Source organism: Durio zibethinus, chromosome 22 (assembly GCF_047325235.1).
Source record: "Durio zibethinus cultivar Kanyao isolate XHJ-2024 chromosome 22, ASM4732523v1, whole genome shotgun sequence".
Classification (NCBI taxonomy): domain Eukaryota; kingdom Viridiplantae; phylum Streptophyta; class Magnoliopsida; order Malvales; family Malvaceae; genus Durio; species Durio zibethinus.
Genome location: NC_143183.1, coordinates 15272486 through 15293007, shown reverse-complemented (window position 1 = coordinate 15293007; position 20522 = coordinate 15272486). Strand labels below are relative to the sequence as shown.

The 20522-nt window shown below is 29.7% G+C and overlaps 1 protein-coding gene across 4 annotated transcripts; it reads left to right on the top strand.

Annotated features, from left to right (window-relative positions):
* The first annotated feature begins 14027 nt into the window (after positions 1-14027).
* On the top strand, positions 14028-19312 carry LOC111307341 (type IV inositol polyphosphate 5-phosphatase 7-like). Of its 4 annotated transcripts, none has more exons than XM_089751684.1 (14): positions 14028-14612; positions 14748-14838; positions 15260-15328; positions 15435-15519; positions 15617-15721; positions 15821-16508; positions 16626-16819; positions 17193-17301; positions 17448-17596; positions 17803-18068; positions 18255-18341; positions 18727-18785; positions 18880-19006; positions 19105-19312. In XM_089751684.1, the coding sequence occupies exons 1-10, from the start codon at positions 14583-14585 to the stop codon at positions 18023-18025; spliced, it is 1743 nt and encodes a 580-aa protein (XP_089607810.1). In that variant the 5' UTR covers positions 14028-14582; the 3' UTR covers positions 18026-18068; positions 18255-18341; positions 18727-18785; positions 18880-19006; positions 19105-19312. The 4 variants fall into 4 exon arrangements, with proteins under 4 accessions (XP_089607810.1, XP_089607809.1, XP_089607811.1 ...); XM_089751683.1 differs by having other exon boundaries at positions 14269-14612; positions 18672-18785; positions 19105-19306; XM_089751685.1 differs by lacking the exon at positions 19105-19312 and having other exon boundaries at positions 14477-14612; positions 18706-18785; positions 18880-19011.
* The last annotated feature ends 1210 nt before the right edge of the window (positions 19313-20522 follow it).

The window sequence follows — 20522 nt, the reverse complement described above, 5'->3', positions numbered from 1 at the left end:
ATGCCTAAGAAAGGTGGCTGGTTTGGTCTAGGGTGCAAGCCAACTTGAAAATAAAGAAGAAAGTTCATAGAGAAAAAAAGAGAAAAAATGTTGGCCTATTTTCTAGGGCAAGAGGTAGAAACTTAAGGCCTATCTTTTCCTTCCCTCATGAGACTTTCATCTCAGCTAGCTATATGTATCCAAATGTAGTAGGAAAGATAGAGAAAAGGGTTTACACCATCATTGAAAGATATCATTGTTGAATTTTCAATACAAATGGTAGGTAAAGAAAAAAGAAACGAAGATCTAGGCTGTTCATGGGTTTACTTTATTCCTCTTGGTGCAAAACTAAAGAATTGGCATGTTAAGAAGCTGCCTGTTGTTTTTAAATTTTCTTCAAAGTAATGTGTTGAACCTAATCTAAGTGTTTTTGTTAAAAGTATTAAATGTTTTATGTGTGTTTGTTTCCTCATTTTTTATTGAATAAATGACAAACATATTGCATTTATCCATTTCTTTTGCCTTTTTCATTTTAGTTCCTCACATTACTATACATCTCTCTACATTTTGTCCATTTCACTTATTATTAGGTATTCAAATAATGAATGTGAAAATAATCATGATAATATTTTAAGATTTGATTATGAAAATTTTGTTTATATTGGTGAACTCGATGATGAAGAGAATGTAGAAGACCATGCAATATCCCTGGAATTAATGAGATTAATGGAACAAGAAGAGAAGCAAATCATGCCTCATCAAGAAGTCACTAAAATTGTCAATTTAGGGGATGAAGATACTAAAAAAGAGGTTAAGATTGGTACTTCTATGTTATCACCAATAAAGCAAGAGCTGATAAAGTTATTACATGAATATGTAGATGCATTTGCTTAGTCATACAAAGATAAGCCAAGGCTAGATACTGAAATTGTAGTGCATAAGCTATCTCTAAAGCCTGAGTGCAAGTAAACAGAAGTTGAGAAGGATAAAACCTAAAATATTGTTGAAAATAAAAGAAGAAGTGAAAAAGTAATTTGATGTGGAATTCTTATAAGTGATCAAATATCTTGAATGGGTGGCGACCATAGTCCCGATACCTAAGAAAGATGAAAACGTGAAAATGTGTATTGATTATCGAGATCTAAATAAATCAAGTTCAAAAGATAATTTTTCATTGCCTTATATTGATACCTTAGTAGATAATACTGTTAAGCACTTTTTGTTTTCATTCATGGATGAGTTTTTAAGCTACAATCAAATTAAGATGGCACAAAAAGATATGGAAAAGACTATTTTTATGACATTATGAGGAACATTTTGCTATAAAATCATGACCTTCATATTGAAAAATGCTAAGGTAACTTATCAAAGAGCCATAGAGACTCTATTCCATGATATGATGTATAAAGAAATAGAGGTGAATGTGGATGACAGGATTGCCAAATCCCGTGAAGAAGAAAATCATATGGCTAATCTGAGAAAGTTATTTAAGAAATTAAGAAAGTTTTAGCTCAAGCTCAATCTAGCTAAATACACTTCTGGTGCAACCTCAAGAAAATTATTAGGGTTTATTATCAGTAAAAAAAGAAAAGAGGTGGATCCAGATAAGATACGCACCATCCAAACGCTATCACTTCTTCACACAAAAAAAGAAATAAAGGGATTTTTAAGAAGATTGAATTATATCGCTCGTTTCATTTTTCAACTTACAGCCAAATATGACCCTATATTCAAGATTTTTTAAAAACACAGGTTAAGAGAATGGGATAAAGATTATCAAATGACATTTGAAAAAGTTAAAAAATACTTATCAAATCCATCGTTATTAATGATGCTTGTCCCTAAAAGACATCTTATCTTGTATTTAATAGTGCATGAAAAATCAATGGGATGTGTTTTGGGGTAACATGATGAAATAAAAAGGAAAAAACAAGCCAATTACTATCTGAGTAAAAAGTTCATTCATTACGAGTCCAAGTATTCACCATTGAAAAAAATGTGTTGTGCATTAGCTTAGATGGCTCGTTGGCTCAAATAGTACATGTTGTATCAAACCATTTGGCCTATTGCAAAGCTAGATCCAATCAAGTATATCTTTGAAAAGCCCTTATTGTCAGGAAGAATAGCAAGATGGCAAGTGTTACTTTCTAAATATGACATTGTGTATATGTCTCATAAGGTAATCAAAGGAAGTGCTATTATTGAATTTCTTACAAAATGTGCTTATGAAGATGTTGTGCCTGTAACATTTGATTTTTTAGATGAAAACTTAATGTCTGTATTGCACATAGATAAAAAAAAGCATAATGAAGATGTATGAAAGATGTATTTTGATAGTGCATTGAATGCTTTGGGGCATGGTATAGGAATAGTTTTAATATCTCCAGAAGGAGACTACTATCTAATCGCTGTAAAACTAAGTTTTAATTACACCAATAAGGTGACAGAATATGAAACATATGTTATGGGTCTTCAAGCTACTCTTGAAAGGAAAGCCCATGCATTAAAAGTTTATGGAGACTCTACCTTGGTCAATTGTGAAGAGAATGGGAAACCAAAGATTTAAAGTTCGTTTCATACCAAAAATATTATTAGAATTGATCAAAAATTTTAAGAATATTTGGTTTCATCATTTACCCTGAGAAGAGAATCAGATGCCGATGCTTTGACTACATTGGGAACAATGTTCAAGTTAAAAGAAAATATTGAAATCCAACCCATCAAATTGAGCTTGTGAGAGAAACCGGTTCACTATTCAAATGTTGAGAAAGAAGTTGATGGAAAACCATAGTATTTTGACATATTACAATACATTAAGTATCAACAATACCCATAGCACATATTAGAGAATGATAAGAGAACTTTAAGAAAATTGGCAATGGGTTTCTTTTTGGATGAAGAAATTTCATATAAGATAAGTCGAGACCAAACACTATTAAGATGTGAAAATGATGTTAAAGTTAAAAAGTTGATAAAAGAAATCCACGAAGGTGTTTGTAGAACTCATACAAATGGCCACATGATGACTAAGCAAATCATGAAACCAAGATACTATTGGTTGACAATGAAAAAAGATTGCATTGATTGTGCTAGAAATTGCTACAAATGTCAAATTTATGCAGATAAAATGTAAGTTCTTCCAACATCCTTGCATGTTATGTCAACACCTTGGCCTTTCTCTATATGGGCAATGGATGTGATAGGGCTCATTACACCAAAAGTTTTAAATGGATATCGATTCATTTTAGTGGTAATTGATTACTTCACAAAGTGGGTAGAGATGACTTCATATGCTAACGTGACAAGAATAATGGTTTATGAGTTCATTAAAAAAGAGATCATATGTCGATATAACCGTCTAAAAAGGATCATTTCAGATAATGCTCTTAGTTTGAATAATAAAATGATGATTGAGGTCTGTGCTCAGTTCAAAATCAAACACCATAAATCAATGCCTTATTGTCCAAAAATGAATGGGGTAGTTGAAGTGGCTAATAAGAACATAAAGAGAATTGTTGAAAAGATGATAGATGTGTATAAAAATTGGTATGAAAAGCTATCGTTTGCATTACATGCTTATCAAACTTTGATTTGCACATTTACAGGACCTACACCATTTTCATTGGTATATGGGATGAAGGCAATGTTGCCCATTAAAGTTGAAATTCTTTCTTTGTATGTTCTAATGGAAGTTGAGTTAGAAGAAGCTGAATGGGTTCACACTCGATATGAACAGTTGAATCTTATTGAAGAAAAAAGACTAGTTGCACTTTGCCATGGCCAACTGCATTAAAAAAGAATGATGCAAGTTCATGACAAGAAAATTCACCTACGATAATTTTGAGAGGGAGAATTAGTATTGAAGAAGATTCTTTTTAACCAACAAGATCCTCGAGGAAAACGGACTCATAATTGGAAAAGCCCATATGTGGTAAAGAAAGCACTATCTGGTGAGGCACTAATCTTGGTAAAAATGGATGAGGATGATTTGCCAAATGCAATCAATGCCAATGCAATAAAAAGGTACTATGCTTAAAAAAGATATTTAAGTTAAAATTTTGAAAGAGTGACTTAGATAAAAGCAAAAAAATATTAAATAGAGTGGTCTAATTCTTAATATGCACCAAAAGATCTCATTGATTTTGGGCTAGCTTGGTCTGCTACATTTTCAAAAAGTCAAGGGCACCAATCAAGAGTTTTCAAAAAAGAATCTATGATAAAGTAGCTCATGATGATCTGAATGTTTGTTATGTGATTATTTGTTTTCTTTGTTTTATCCTTTTAGATAATGCATAAAACACTTCTCCCTTTTACTAAAATAAAATACCTCTTTGTTTATATTTCTTTTGTCCTTCTCATTAAAAAGAGAAATGTGCAATGTGTTACAATTGTAGTAAAATTTAAAAAATGATGAAGGAACAATAACGACCATGAAAGACACACACATTATTTTGAAAGAGATTTAAAATGATAAGTAAAATAGTAAAGAACAAAGGTTAATGAGAAAGAAGGCTTATAAGTTATAAAAATGGTAGACATTGAATATGGATAATATAGAGAGAAATCTTTTTATCAGAACTTAATCAACTATGGGAATGCATAGGATCTAAGAGAAAAATAAAAGAAATAAACATTGAAAAATTTCAAGGATTAAAAAAAATGATAAAAAAAAAGATGGCATGTTCATTTGCATCATAAGTGCATTTGTATCATGATCTTCATTCATTGCATGGCAATACAACAACATGAAATTATCATTCATGCACGTATGTGATACAATAGATTTATGGGTTTAGGACAATCCAAGACTAATAAAAGAAAAAGTCAAAAGTAAGAAATATGTAAATCTTCTATTTAGAGGAATCTTTCAAATACCATTGCCTCTCAACCTTTTGAATTTAAAGTTCATTGCCTCTAGTTAGGTGAGCTTTTCAACATTTAAAGTTCATTGCCTCTAGTTAGAGGAGCCTTTTAACATTTAAAGTTTTATAACCTCTAGTCAGATAAGCTTTTTTAATTTTAAGGGCCTCTGGTCAGATGACTCTATCAAAATTACGCATGATTTGTAAGACCAAAGGGCATAATCTATAAGTCCTCTTAAATTTTTAATTTAAAGTTTGTTGCCTTTGGTTAAATGAGCCATTTAAACTTTGTTGCCTTTAGTCAGAAGAGCCTTTTAACATTTAAAGTATTTTACTTCTGGTCAAATGAGCCTTTTGAATTTAAAGTTCATTGCCTCTGGTCAGAGGAGCCTTTTAACATTTAAAGTTTGTTGCCTTTGGTTAAAAAAGCCATTTAAAGTTTATTACCTCTGGTCAGAAGAGCTTTTTGAATTTAAAGTTCATTGCCTTTAGTCAAATGAGCCTTTTGAATTTATAGTTTCATAGTCTCTATTTAGAAGAACCTTTCAAATTTTCTTTCAAAGAAAAAACTTTATGTTCAATGTTTCGTCTTTTGTATGTATTTGCCTGAACAAAATTAGTGTCTTTTTGTCTTTATTTTATTTTTGATTCTCGATATAAGCAAAGATGGGTAGCTGTAGGCACCAATTTTATCTTAAGTATAATTTTGTTTATATTATTATTATTAATTAATTAATTAATTAATAAAAAATAAGAAGAAAAAGTTAAAAAAATCTTTTAGTTTCAACTCTGGCAACTAAAATTAAGTTGCCAGAGTGATTTTTTTTTCTCCCTAACACTACCTAACTTGGCAGCATGAAATCTGATAAACAAAAGTCACCAAACAGATCTCCAAAATTTTTTGAAAAAAGATACCAAGAGATCAGGGATTTGAATCCCAGAAGCTCTATAAATAGAATAGATTTATACAAAACAGAATAAAGAGAAAAAAAAAAAAGAAAGCCTAGGGATTCTACAAAACAAAAACAAAATAATTATAGTCCTTTTTAACAGAAAAACCAGTAGCAAACACAAAATAAAAATTTAGAAACAAAAAAGACCCCTTTAGAATGAAATTCTTGATCTAGGAGGTTTGAGATTTTTTTTTAAAAAATTTGGTTTTAAGATAGTGTTTAGAAAACAAAAAGGATCAATTTGGGGTTTTTTTAAAATTTTTGAAATTTTTTTGGGTTGCCAGATTTTGAAAAACTTTGAATTTTTTTTTTTTGTGACCATTGAATTTTTCGGCCATCGAAAACAGAAAAGTTGGATAGAATCTGGGATTTTTGAATTTTTCAACATCGATTGAAGTTTTCGACCACTAGCAAACGACAACAATCGGCAGGAATCTGGGTTGCCAAGGCGGTTGGTAGAGGGGCTGGGTGTTTTAGAAAGATAGGCTTTAAGGTAATGAGAGAGGGGTAAGAAAAAATAAAAAAAAATAGAAACAGGCCTTTTATAGGCACTCTAAAATGATGTCGTTTTCGATGTTTGACTCTCGCCCGAACCACGCAAGAATTGTGTGTCGACCTGCGTGCTGACCTGATCTGTTTGGCAGATTTTCCCTTTTTTATTTTCTATTTTGATATTTACTTTATATTGATCTTTATGTTATTTTTATTTTATTTTTATGATATTATTGTTATTTTTTTTGTTGTTATTTTATATTATTACTAGTAATAATTCTTTTAGAAATAAATAAATAAAACAAAACTAAAACTAAAATAAAATATGGACCTAAAAAATATAATATACAAAAAAATTAATAATAATAATAAATATTTAAGGAAAATAAAATTTTATTACAAACAAAAATGTTATTTAAATTTCACCAAAGTATTGGGATAATTTAAAAAAATTTTGATAAATAATAATAATAATAATAATATTATTATTATTATAAAAAAAGATAAATAAAATAAAAATGATAAATTGTTTAAATTAATCTTTTAAATGTAATTTTTAGAGAAAGCTAAAAGAGTTTGATTTTCTTTAATTACTGCAAGTAAAAATAATTTTTCAGATTTTACCATAGAGTTGGAATAATCTAAAATTATTTTTACTAGAACAAATGTTTATTTAAACAATGTAAAAAATAATAAAATAATAAAATTTTATATTTTGAATAAATATTTTTTAAAAAAATGTAAAACATTGAAAGAGTTTGATTTTATTTAATACAAGTAAAAGATAAATATTTAGATTTTGCCAATAAGTTGGGATAATTTAAATTTTTTTTAAATAATAAAAAAATAGTAATAAATAGCAAATAATAACAACAAAATTTTAAAATAATCACAATAAGAATTAATTAATTAATTAAATCCCTTAATTAACATAAAAATAATTTTATTTAGGATCTTGTCAAAAAGTTAAGATGATCTTAAAACTTATTCAAAATTTTTAAGATTTTTGTCGAAGAGTCGGGATAATCTTAAAATTTGTTTAATAAAATTTTGAAACTCACCAATGAGTTGGGATGTTCCTAAAGTTATTTTTGATTAAATAAAAAAATCTTATAATGAGATTTTGAGAATTTTGTAAATGGTCAATTTTTTTGAAATATTGTTTAAATAATGATTTCCTATAAATTCTATCAAAGTGTTGGAGAATTTATAAAATACGAAATAATAATAATAATAATAATAATAATTCCACAACAAAGAAAATGTTTTTCATAAATAAATTTTAGAAAATTAAATTTAAATATAAAAAAGTTTGCATTATCAAAATTAAAAGATTACACATGTTTAATTGATATCGTTTCTTGAACGGATGATGTGAGGTATTAATACATTTTTCACTCGTAATTGTATTCTCGAATTCAATTATAATTTTGTATACTTAAATTTTTTTTAGTAAATTTTAATTAATTTTAATATTTTTAAAAAATAATATTTTTATATGATTAATCACATCTTAAAAAAAATTAATGATGACTTCGAAAACTTTCATCTAAATCTAGCGATGGAGTCTTTGGGAACGAAAAACCGTTCGACACATTTGATGGTTTGAAAAATTTTGGGATGAGATAAAATCGAGAATATTCATAATCGTATTACATTAAAAGAAATTGAAAACGATTAGACACATATGAGAGCAAAGGTTTACAACAAAAAAGTGTAGAATACAAAATGTATAGGTAGGTGGCGGACATCGGAGATACATGTAGCTGTGACAGATGCCAAAGAAAGTGACATGTTAAAGAAAAACATGATTTTCAGAAGGTCAAAGGGACAACCAAAAACCATACCTTAAAAACGGATATAAACCTTTGTAAAGAAAAAGATAAAAAAAAAAAAAGAAAAAAAGAAGAAGAAGAAAGAAATGGATGGGGTCTATTTCAAGCCGAAAAAGCACCCAAAAAACAAAAAGAATCTCAAAGAAAATCTACTATTGCCTCTCCTTTGACTGCCTCCTAAATCTTCATAATTTTAGCCTTAACTCCATGTAGATACAAAAAGAAAAAGTATACTAGATCTTCATGCCCATTCTTTAATGTTTTTTTTTTTTTTTTCACTTTTTTAAAAATCTTTTTAATATATGATTTACATGAGAGATTTACCGGTACGGATTCACCAAATAAGATTCAATTAAGTTAGTTCATATAAAATTTTTTTAAAAAATAATATTTAATAATTTTAAATTTTAAATTCTTAATATTTATAATATTTTAAATTACGTTTTTTTTTTTGGTAAAAATATGTATATAGTTACAGAATCTTACACCTAATCTCATTTGTAAACTTTCAACTTAGCTTTTTGATGCTTTAATAATATTATCAATTAGATCATTTCATTTCATGTAAAATTATCAATAAATTAGGTTTTTTTTTTTTTTTTTCGAATTATGGGTTTTGCGTAACTAAAAATGTAGTGTAGTATGTTGGGCTTCATAATCAAGACAGGCATTGTTTTGGTGGATTGAATGGCGACTTATTTTATTTTATTTTCGTTTAGGTTTTTTTTAATTTATAATATCTGATATAACATTGTTAGTGCTATTTTATATTTGTTAAATTTTAAATTTTTTGTGATTTTATATTTAAATTAAATTTCTCCACTTGTTATTAATTGGTTAACATGATATCAGAGTTCAAATTCCATTTTGTGATTCCTATCTTCTATCTGATTTTAGTTTGTCACATGATGGTTACATTTATACGTGATGATAGCATGTTATTGATGTTATCTCAATCCATTAAATTTTGAATTTTTTATGGTTTTATATTCGAATTAATCCCTTTACCTATTATCAATTAAATTTAGGTTGGATACTTAATGGATACATATATAATTATATTAAAATTTTAAAAAAATACAAATTATGCATAATTAGTACTTTCATTTTAATACATAAACAACATGAATCTATTCATATATAGACATAAATTAGATAGATAACTTTTTTTAAAAAATGACTATATCTAAATAAAGGGTGAATGAATGGATTTAGATATAAATATAGACATCTCATAATCTAAAGCACTGTCAACAATGGTATAGTCTATAGGTAGAGTATTGAGGTCTTTATTTTGGAGGTTATGGTTCAATCCTTAATAATCTTAAATAAATAAATAAAAAATTTGTAACTTACTAAAGTTTTGTTTGGTTATTTTCGTTTTATTTTTTTACTATTTTATTCATGATTTGCAAAATACAAAGAACAAAAATATCAATTAAACGTAACTTAACTATATTACATAATTATATACACCAAATAATCTCCATTTCAGTATTGACTCGACCCATCCAGAAACCTATACTAAAGCCTTTAATGGAAAAGATTAGTAGGTGATCATAAGGGAAATAATTAAGTAAATGTAAATGATTACCTCAAGATGATTATTAGTTTTTATAAGTTACGAAAAGAAAGGTTATAAATAATATATCCAACTTTTAACAAATAGGAACGTCATGACATAGTACTTTTTATTTGACACAATAACAATGGAAAAAAAATTTTTTGGTACTATATATGCATATGTCTTAAAGACATCTGAAATTGTTATATGATTTCTATTTTTGTAACTATCTTCATTTATAATATTTTGTTGTCCAAAGTTTCCAATGGAGGAAATAATTCTTTATATGCTAGCTATAGGTTTGATTTGCAGTTCATGAATTATACAGTCAACTTACAAGATTAAATTTAGTAATTTGTATATTCGTATTATATTTATTTCATCTTAAATATATGTAAAATATTAAAATTATTGTATTATAATTTGTGTCTATATATATACTTTTTATTTTTATCAAACTCATATAAGATTTTTATTAAAATTTTAAATCGTTTTTTTATATATTTTTTATATTATATTATATCATATTACTGTATTATATTTAAAATTATCAAATCGGACTAAAAATTATCTTTTGTGAGGTAACATTTTTAATAGTATATATTTTCTTGGGCAAAAGAATTCTTTTTTTAGAATCATGAATGAATTGTTTATAATGTCTTTATTGAATACATAAATTTGGTGTTTGCTTAGATAAAGTTGATGTAACTGATCCGGGGCTCCCTGCCCTGGAAAATAGATGGAAAACTCAAATATTCTTGATTACAAACGTAGGGCAGGGCCTCAGAATGGTTCAACCATACCTGTTTTCATGTCCTAATTCAATAAAAATTGGACCCATTCTCTTTCAAAACAAGCAAAAAATTCATTTATCTAAGCTCAAGTGATAAATCTCTTGTTTGGTAATAATTTTTATCGAAAGTTTTGATGAAATTTAATCTTAAAAATCGGTTTCATAAAAATACTAACAATTAAATGATTGAAACGTGACGTTTGGTGAGAATTTTAAAGGCACGAGTTCCATTTTCATTTTTGACAAATTCTAGTGTGACGGGAGAAATTAAACAAATTTTATACTAGTCTAATCCTTTAATGGCATGATTTTTTTTTTTTTTGACCTTTTGCAAATTCTAGCCATTGAAATTAATATATGCATACAAATTTGCTTATCATCCAATTCCAATTAGAATAATTTTATTTTAAAGCATAATATTCATTTATATACAACCAAACCAAATTAATGAAAAAATTGTTAGTAGACAAAATATTCTTTTTGGTCCTCCATGCAATGAGGCAAAAAGAAAAAAAATGTGCATCCACCTTCCTCTTTAATTATGTTTTTCTTGAATCCAAAAGAAGTTGGTCTCTTAGATACCATCTGGCATATGGAAAAAAGAAAAATAGATGGATCTAGTTCAAGTTGTCAATGCAAAAAAGTAGGGTCACTTCCTTTGCTCTTTAGATATCCAAATACCAAAAACATGGCCCTTTTTTTTTTGTTTTTTTCTTTAGTCTTTAATACAACCTATCACTTTTACAAGTTTCTTTGTACTATTCAATCTTTTACTTTTTCTCCTTATTGCTTCAAATGATTTCCAAAGAGACCCACATTACAACAGGCAGAATACCAACACATGTTCTGAATTTCATAGAAAAAGGGGTTAAAAAAAAGCAAATCACATCCCATTTCATGGAGGCAATTGATTTTATGCTGATTTAGATAACCTTGATTTAAACAAATGGAAGTCCACTCATTATTCATGTGTTAGAAAATTTTGTAAGACGGAGGCGTTCTATGTCGTTCATTGCTATTTGAGCTAAAATTATATATTTATATATATATTCGTGAAATCATTTGTTGTATTTTCATTATTAATTGTGAATTTGGATTGGGATATTGAAAAATTACATTAAAACAACATTCAAAATAAAAATATAATGTTTGGGAATGAAATTGGAAAGATTTTTGGAATATTTGTTTGATTTGAGTAAATAAAAATTAAAGATGAAAATATTTGTTACGGTAATGAATATTTATCAATAATTACATAATCGCATGATAAAATAAAAAATCTTAATTTTAAAGAACAAAATTTAAACTGTAATAACTTCAAATAAATAATAGAGAACTTAACTCTATTTTCTTACCTTTGTCTAGATATATTCTTAACAAAAAACCACCTTGCTTTATCATGGGTTCAATTAAGCTCCAAGTGATTTTGCAAAAAAAAAAAAAAAAAAAAACCCTCCAAGTGATGAACCTTTTCCAGGGGAGAAAAGGGATTCAGGGACAGCAGGGCTGACCCTACTCTAGATTACAGTGACCCTAGACACCTTTAAACAATCTCTTGCCAATCCCTAATTGGGACAACGGATTTATGATACCAGAGAAGACTTCACTTATGAGCATAGTGGGAAGCCCATATGAACAAGTTATAAAAGCATTTTTATTTTCCAATTGAGAATTTTGTTTGATGCTTTGGTTTTATGCCTCTTATGGTGTCCCAACATGGAATGATCCACCGCCGTCAGCTCAATAAAAAAAATGCCCTTAAACCATATATTCTACAATTTTTGCTGCTAAAATCAATTTGGCTTAGGCCCCAACAATCATGAGGCGAAGAACACAGGACAAAGGTTAACAGACAACCCCTCTTTTTTTGTGTAGAAACTGAAATGTTATTTGCCAATACTGGTCAAAATAGCAAAGATTTCAAAATTTGAGTTGCTTAAATTAACCATGTTTTGACTGCTTTAATATTTAGATATAGTTTTAAGTAAATTTTGTAATTGGCTATCTATGTTTATTTATTTTGTATAACATATCTTTAAAATATAGTAATTATTAAATTATAATTTATATTAATATGTCAAACGTAAATATATTTTTTAATTTTTATTAAATTTATATATAAATTTTAAAAAATTTTAAAATATATCACTTTTTTTTATATATATTTTTATATCTTGTCATTATTTTATGTTTAAAATTAACAAATTTTTTTTTTTTAAATTGACAAATCTAATTTACCGTTAATAGTCAAGGATTGAAGTCCCGAGGAGCAAGCCCGGACGGCGGAGGATTTAGAAACTAGAAAGTTTTAGGGGCTCTTCCTCTACCATAGATTTAAGCATGCTTTTCCCTAGACGCTCATCCTCTCACTAGTGCCAAAATTTAAGAGAAAAAGTTTAAAATCACAATAAACTATATATGGTCCTGTGCCAGAAAGGGGAGTTTGATAGTGGCTTCTATTAAATAGGGTAGTGATAAGAAGAAAGAACAGTAACAACATCCTAAAGACTGGGGCAATTGCCTTTGTTTCCAAGGGCACTGGCCTAGATTGAATGAAAACAGTCAGATTGGTTAACAACATTCCCTACACTCCTCATTTTCCATGCTGTAATTAATCAATCTGCAGACCCAATCTTGTACCTGAACGTTGCTCCATATCCGCAAAAGTGTTAATTAAAAAAATTGAGTATTTTCTGGGGAATCTTGAAAAAACCTAGAAATTTCACGGAATCCTGAAATAGATGTGGTAATTTTAAATAATTATATAATACGAAATTAATAAAAAATATAAAAATAATATAATTTAAAATTTTAATAAAAATTATATATAAATTTGATAACATAAAAAAAATATATTTTAATTTAATAATTAAATTATATATTATAATTTTTATATTTTATAAGTGTTAAATATAAAATGTTAAATATAAAATAAATATAAATGAATAAACGCAGGTATGTCAAAGTTATAAGCGATTGCCTATTAGCTACTGTATATAGGAGAAGCAAGCTTGCCTTTGTTAATGCACCAACGCCAATAGCTTGCCTCTATATACAACAAAAACATTTTTCAAAGTTATTATAAGCAAGAAAAGAATAAAATCCAAAAAAAAAAAATCAAAGAGACAGAGAGTAAGAGAAAGAAAGAGACAGGAACAAAATGCAGTAGTAGTACTACTACAAAACATTCCCCTTTATCTTTTTCCTTCTTTAACTGCCTTTTTTACTTTGATGGAAGACCAAGAATTGGCTTAAGAGTTTAGACAAGCGAAAGGGGGTTCAAAGACAGCTGCCAGTGGGCGGCATGGTAGATCTGTTACCACCCCTTAAGCACTTTGCTGACCGGGCAGCCTTCCCTTAACCTGAACTTGTCGTTTTAACATTCATTACATGAAACAAAACGACACTGCCCCCTTGCCCCATCATGTTGGAATTGCCTTGAGATTTGAGGACCTAAAACCCGTTAAAAGACGTTTAGCGAGTGAGTGTTTCTCTCTCTACTGCACTTTATTCTGTTCAAATTCGATACTTTGCTGTTTTACTGAGAACGAGGCCCTCTTTGTTTAACAAAGAAAGAGTGGGGGTTGCTTATGAGTTTTCTCTTTCTACACTTTCTTCTCTCTTTCTTTCTTTCTTTCTTTCTCTTTCTTAATGTCTACCACATTGTCTTGTTCTACTTCAAGTATCTCCCTTCTTCTCATCTTACTTCCACGCATTAAAGTGCTGTCTCTATTTCTCTCTTTCTCCATCTCCTCTCCTTTTTTATAGACGTTGGACTTTCATATTTTCTGGGTTTTGGCTTCTTTCTTTGCTTTCATATTCATAGTAGCAATAGAAACAGGAAACTAGGACAAACCTAATTCTTGTTTACTTCTCTTTGGTTCAAATTACCTTATTTTTGAGCAAGTGAAGATAAAGGCATTTGTTTCCTCAGTTAACTATCCGGGACCAGAGAACTCAACTTGCTTTACTCTGGGACCAGAGGAGAGTGCTGCTTATGGGGTTCTAATAACAGTTTTTTTTTTTTGGTGATTACAAGCAAAGCTGGCAGTTTGGGGAATTGTAAAGAGTAAATTAGGAACTGTATGAAGTAGAAGTCCAACAATGAGAGATGGGAAACCCAAGAAAAGCAAGGTTTTATTTTTTTTTTTTTTTGTTCTTCCTCTTCTCTGTTTCTGGTTTTCTGTACTCAAATTTATGAAAAAAAAAATTTGGAGTTTGTTAACTGATTGGTTTTCCTTTATTGGGTAATTTATTGTTTTGGCGTAGCTCTCATGGTCCAAAAGAATGGTCAGGAAATGGTTCAATATCAAGAGCAAAACTGAGGACTTTCAAGCGGATGATCATGTTTATGGAGGAGGTGGCTACTTGAGCTTTTTTCTGGGATTTCACAATGATTGCTTAGTATTCATCAATTACAGAAATGGTTAGAATCTCAGGCTTTCATGCCAGAGAAGAAGACTGTTTGGTTGTTGTGAAAAATAAAGGAAAGAGAATATTTTTCTTCCGTCCAATTAGAACATGCCAACATAGCATGGTTTAGTTGGTTGATTGAAGGCTTATCTTTTCCTTGATTCTATTTATCAGTACTCAAGATTCTGATATCTTCTCTTTTCATGCAACTTCTAATCAGCCACAAAGGGCATCCTTGAATATTCTTAAGCACCTTCAATTTTTGTTTTGTTTCTGCTATGGCTACAGTTTTTTCTTTGTTTCATAACTTGTATATATGACTTTGATTGATGTGTTAACAGTATTTTTCTTTGCTTTTCAACCTTCAGGCGGTGAAGTGGAATACAGGACTAGCTTCTCAGAAAGGGAGCCATGCACAATCAAAAAGAGTAAAACAGGTTCATAATCTCACTAGTTTTGGGGGGTTTTTTTGGCTGTTTCTAAAAGGAAATTGCGCTTAGGACTTTATTACAAGTAATTTCTAAACGTAACTTTGATGTGCAGAAAAATTTAGTAAGAATACAGAGCAAAGCCAGCGAGGGAGAATGAATCTTGATCACCCTCGAATCATAGATGTCCAAAATCATAGGTATCTTTCTTTGAAATTTTATATGGTATTATTTTATCACTTTTGTTCCTTTGTGATGCATCAATACCAACTACTCTTCTCTGTTCAATTGGAGCAGCATTTTTGTTGCCACATGGAATGTGGGTGGAAGATCCCCACCTAGTAATTTGAATCTAGAAGAATGGCTTCATGCCTCACCTCCTGCAGATATATATGTCCTTGGGTATGCTTTGACAGTTTTGATCTTCTTGTCTCGCTTGCTAAACGCTGTTGTAGATCCATTGCTTATAGAATAGTTTCTTTCCCACTTGGTTTCTTACAGGTTTCAAGAGATAGTTCCTTTGAATGCTGGGAATATTTTGGGGGCAGAAGACAATGGTCCTGCCAAAAAATGGTTGTCTCTCATTAGAAAGACTCTAAATAATCTTCCGGGAACCAGTGGAGGAGGGGGCTGCTATACACCATCTCCTGTTCCTCAGCCCATTGTTGAGATAAATGCTGATTTCGAGGGGTCATCTAGGCAGAAGAATTCATCTTTTTTTCATCGTCGATCATTTCAGACTACCAACAGCTGGAGAATGGACACTGACCCCTCAATTTCACAACCACGACTTGACAGGCGGTTCAGTGTTTGTGATCGGGTAATATTTGGTCATAGACCAAGTGACTATGACTCCAGTTATAGATGGGGTAATAGGCCTAGTGATTACTCCCGGCCAAGTGATTACTCCAGGCCTAGTGATTACTCCAGATGGGGTTCTTCGGATGATGATAACGGGATTGCAGATTCACCAAGTACTGTATTGTACTCACCAATGTCCTATGGTGGATCAGCATCCAACGAACAGGGATATAGGATGCCTGGGCATTCAAGGTACTGCTTAGTGGCTAGTAAGCAAATGGTTGGTATATTTCTCACAATTTGGGTGAGAAATGAGTTGAGAGATCATGTTAAAAACATGAAAGTATCCTGCGTTGGCAGAGGATTGATGGGTTATCTTGGAAATAAGGTATTACTTAGACTGTAGAATGGTACTCATTCACTTTATTTTTCATATAATTTACTTTTGTCTTCCCCCCAAGAATCAGAGCCAGTTATGATTAACCTATCTGGCTTGTTTTGCCAGGGTTCTATATCTGTCAGTATGTTGGTGCATCAAACAAGTTTTTGTTTCATTTGTACTCATTTAACTTCGGGACAAAAGGAGGGAGATGAGCTAAGAAGGAACTCTGATGTCATGGAGATTCTTAAGAAGACGAGGTTTCCACGGATTCATAATGCAACTGATGAGAAGTCCCCTGAAACAATCCTTGCGCATGAGTAAGGCTTTTGCTAGTCTACTGTCAATTAGATTCATTTTTTCTTTAAGATTACTTGAATGAATTAGATATGCATATCTGAAATACATCGTGAATAGCTCTGAAACAACAATAAATGGAATTGGTCTATTGTAGTATTATTTTTGTTTGACTAAAAGTGATTCTATTGTTCTTCAGCATCTTTTATAGTCTGTCTCCCTGCCTGCTTGACTGTCACAATTTCAATTCCAAACCAACATAATTACCCGTAAAACTTGATGCAGAAATGGATCCATCTCGTATATGCAAAAACTACCAATATTTTCTTGTTCTGGGTTTTGTGTTCTTCCCTTGCTTTTTGTTTGCATGTACTGACTATTTATATGTTAATCCAGTCGAATAATTTGGCTTGGGGATTTGAATTATCGCATTGCCCTCTCTTACCGGTCTGCCAAGGCACTTGTTGAGATGCAGAACTGGAGAGCATTATTAGAAAATGACCAGGTATGCTTTACTGTTCTATTACAAACTCCACAAGTTTCTTCAGGGGTTTTATTTTGGCCAAATTTCTTTACAGGATTGAAATACATATCATAACTTTTACAGTCAAATTTAATAAGAAAACCTTTCATTGATGCTATTCTTGGCAGTTAAGGATAGAGCAAAAAAGAGGGCGTGTTTTTGTGGGATGGAATGAAGGAAAGATTTACTTCCCACCAACATACAAGTATTCAACTAATTCAGACAGATATGCTGGGGATGATATGCACCCAAAAGAGAAACGCCGAACTCCTGCTTGGTAAGAAAATGCCTCCTGCCATAACGCAGGATAAAGTACTTAAAATCATAGTTATGCAGAACAAAATGATAGTATGATAAAGAAAACTGGATTATTAAGTGAAGTATTTAGTCCCCTCCCCGTCTCCTTTTTTTTTAAATTTTTTTTAATTTTTTAAATCTAACCACTTCAGGTGCTGACTTCATTTAACTTTTTTTTGTACAAAGGTGTGACCGGATACTGTGGTATGGAGAAGGCCTCCATCAATTATCTTATGTCCGTGGGGAATCTAGGTTCTCAGATCACAGGCCAGTTTATGGTATATTTTGGGCTGAGGTTGAGTCAAGCCATGGCCGATTGAAGAAAAGCATGAGTTACTCTAGTTCAAGGATTGAAGTAGAGGAGCTTTTGCCATATGCGCATGGATACACCGAGCTAAATTTTTTCTAAAGGATGAGGTTCCACATTCAACAGATGATCTCTCTCTCTCTATGTAAGTTTACATTTTTTGTTCGGTGGACTGGACAGACATGCTTTGATAATTCATTCACTTAGGCTTTAGTTGTCTTGTTTCCGTATTTTCAAACTATTCTATGAAGGAATGGTATGAATGCCTTCTCTTATTTGCAAATATTTGTTTTTTTCCCATTACTAAGTGATTTTTATGGTTTACAACCAGGATACAAATTATCTTTAGGGGAAATTTCAATGTGCTTCTGCATATCAGCAATAATTTGCGTTCTAAATTGCGTTCTGAATCAATCAGGTAAACTCCTGTCAAGCTTATTTGTTTACTTTTCTTTTTTCAGTCTTGTGCATCAAGTTTGTTTAAAATAAACGAATGTCAACCACACAAGGCTCCTTTGTGCTTGTGGTCCTTGAACTTAAACAATGACTCCCATAGCTTTTAAACATGGAAGAGATACCTTTAACATATCTTCCAAGAAATTGAATCATGCCTCTAGCTTTTGGCCGCGTAGCTTATGGATAATGAGAATCTATATGAAAACCCAGCTCTGAGAAAGAAAATGTACTTGGCATATAAATGAAAGCGTTTGATATTTTTGTTCTCTTTTCCATTGAAATTTTTCTCCAGAAGAGCCGTTCTCTTATTCCTAATACTGAAGCAGAATTTGGGTCCCCATATGCAGATTGGACATTCATTCTTAAGGGTAATGGAGACATTCCGTTGCCCACAAACCAAAAAATGGTCAGTCCTCTTTTCTTCCCTCCTTTTTCTTTTTTTTTTTTTTTTCATTTATTGGTTTATTTGGCTAATTTCACTTTGATGTTTTCTTGATCAGGTGTAAATTTTGTAATTCATTGGTTAACTAACTCCAGTCATCGCAAATTCCGACTCAATCATAATACGATGTTAGCTTACAACATACCAGTCTCCGTACGAGATTGATAATTCTTCACAAGGATTACGTACTATACTTTGTCATTACTGATGATTACTTCCTATACTTATAAAGCAAAAATTAGCTTCCTTACGTGATAATGATGTATCTTTTTTGCCTTTGCAGGGATGAACTTGCACTATCAAGAACTTCCAAAGTGGGAACTTGAAGATTGTTTTATTCATGATGATTCTTTTGTTAGTTTAGGGAATTTTTTGATGAGCTAAAGAATATCAAGTATGGTCAATATAATCATTAGGGTACTTGCTTTTTTGTTTTAAATGCAACGAGAAGTGAAGGTTTGATGGATACTCAAAACCAAAGTGACAAGAGGAAATGAAAAAAAAAAAAAAGTGAAAAAAAAAGGAAAAGAAAGAAGAGAAGTGATAATAGAAACCAGAATGCTTCTTTACTAATGATTTTACTGGAAAAGTTGGTTTCCTTGATAATGTAACTTCTGCACTGCCATTTCTACTTAAAAAAAAAAAAAAAAAAACCCGTGGTGTGAGTAATAAACCAGAAAAGTACTAGACAGTTTTGCAGGCGTGGCAGGTTTGTGGAAAGCCATGATTAAGCTAGTGTTTCTTTCCTTTGTCCTCTACTTAGTGCACCGGATTATTAGTTTGTTCTTACCTGTATGGATTGTAGAGAAAGTAAAAACAAGCGTGGGAATTGGGAATACTATATATGGCTTCTACCAAAAGAAAAAGTGAAAATATGACTTATTTATGAAAAAATTATCAGGATTAAAAAATTGCTACATATTTTATTAAATATATTTAAAAATTAAAAATTTTATAATAAATAATGATACATAGAATAATAACAAGTACAAAAATATCATTGAATTTGAAATTTAATTTATTCTATAATAAATAATGATACATAGAATAATAACAAGTACAAAAATATCATTGAATTCAAAATTTAATTTATTTGATTTAAATAATTATTTTTCAAAAAATGTATATAATAGATTTGATATTCAAATTTTAGTATGTGTAATTTGCTTTTTATTTTCAAAATATAGCTTTTCAAAAGAAAAGGTCATCAAATTAAATGAAAATAATATATCTTGTAATAGTAAGAGATGTCTATATTATTCATACCTAATCAGAAATCTGACTTTTTATTTGAACGAAGATAAAAATGATTATTATATTGTATGAATAATGATGAAGAGAATTTTAAATTTTTATTAAGTATCAGAATAGAGATGAAAAATATAATACATGTTTTATATTTATACCTTAAATATATATTTCTATTTATTTAGTAAATAAATTCTTCTTTAAATAATATAAATTGCTATTTTAGATTAATTAGAGTTAATATATATTAATATATATCTATATAAAATTATATAAATTACAAGATAAAATAAAATTTTAAAAAATAAATTTTAGTTTTTAGTTTTTTAAAAAAAATTATGAGTACAAAAATTATTTAATCTATTAAATATTCACGAAATGAGAATAAAAATAAATTTGAAATATTCATTGAATATGAATATAAAATTTAATATAATATAAAAATTCAAAAAT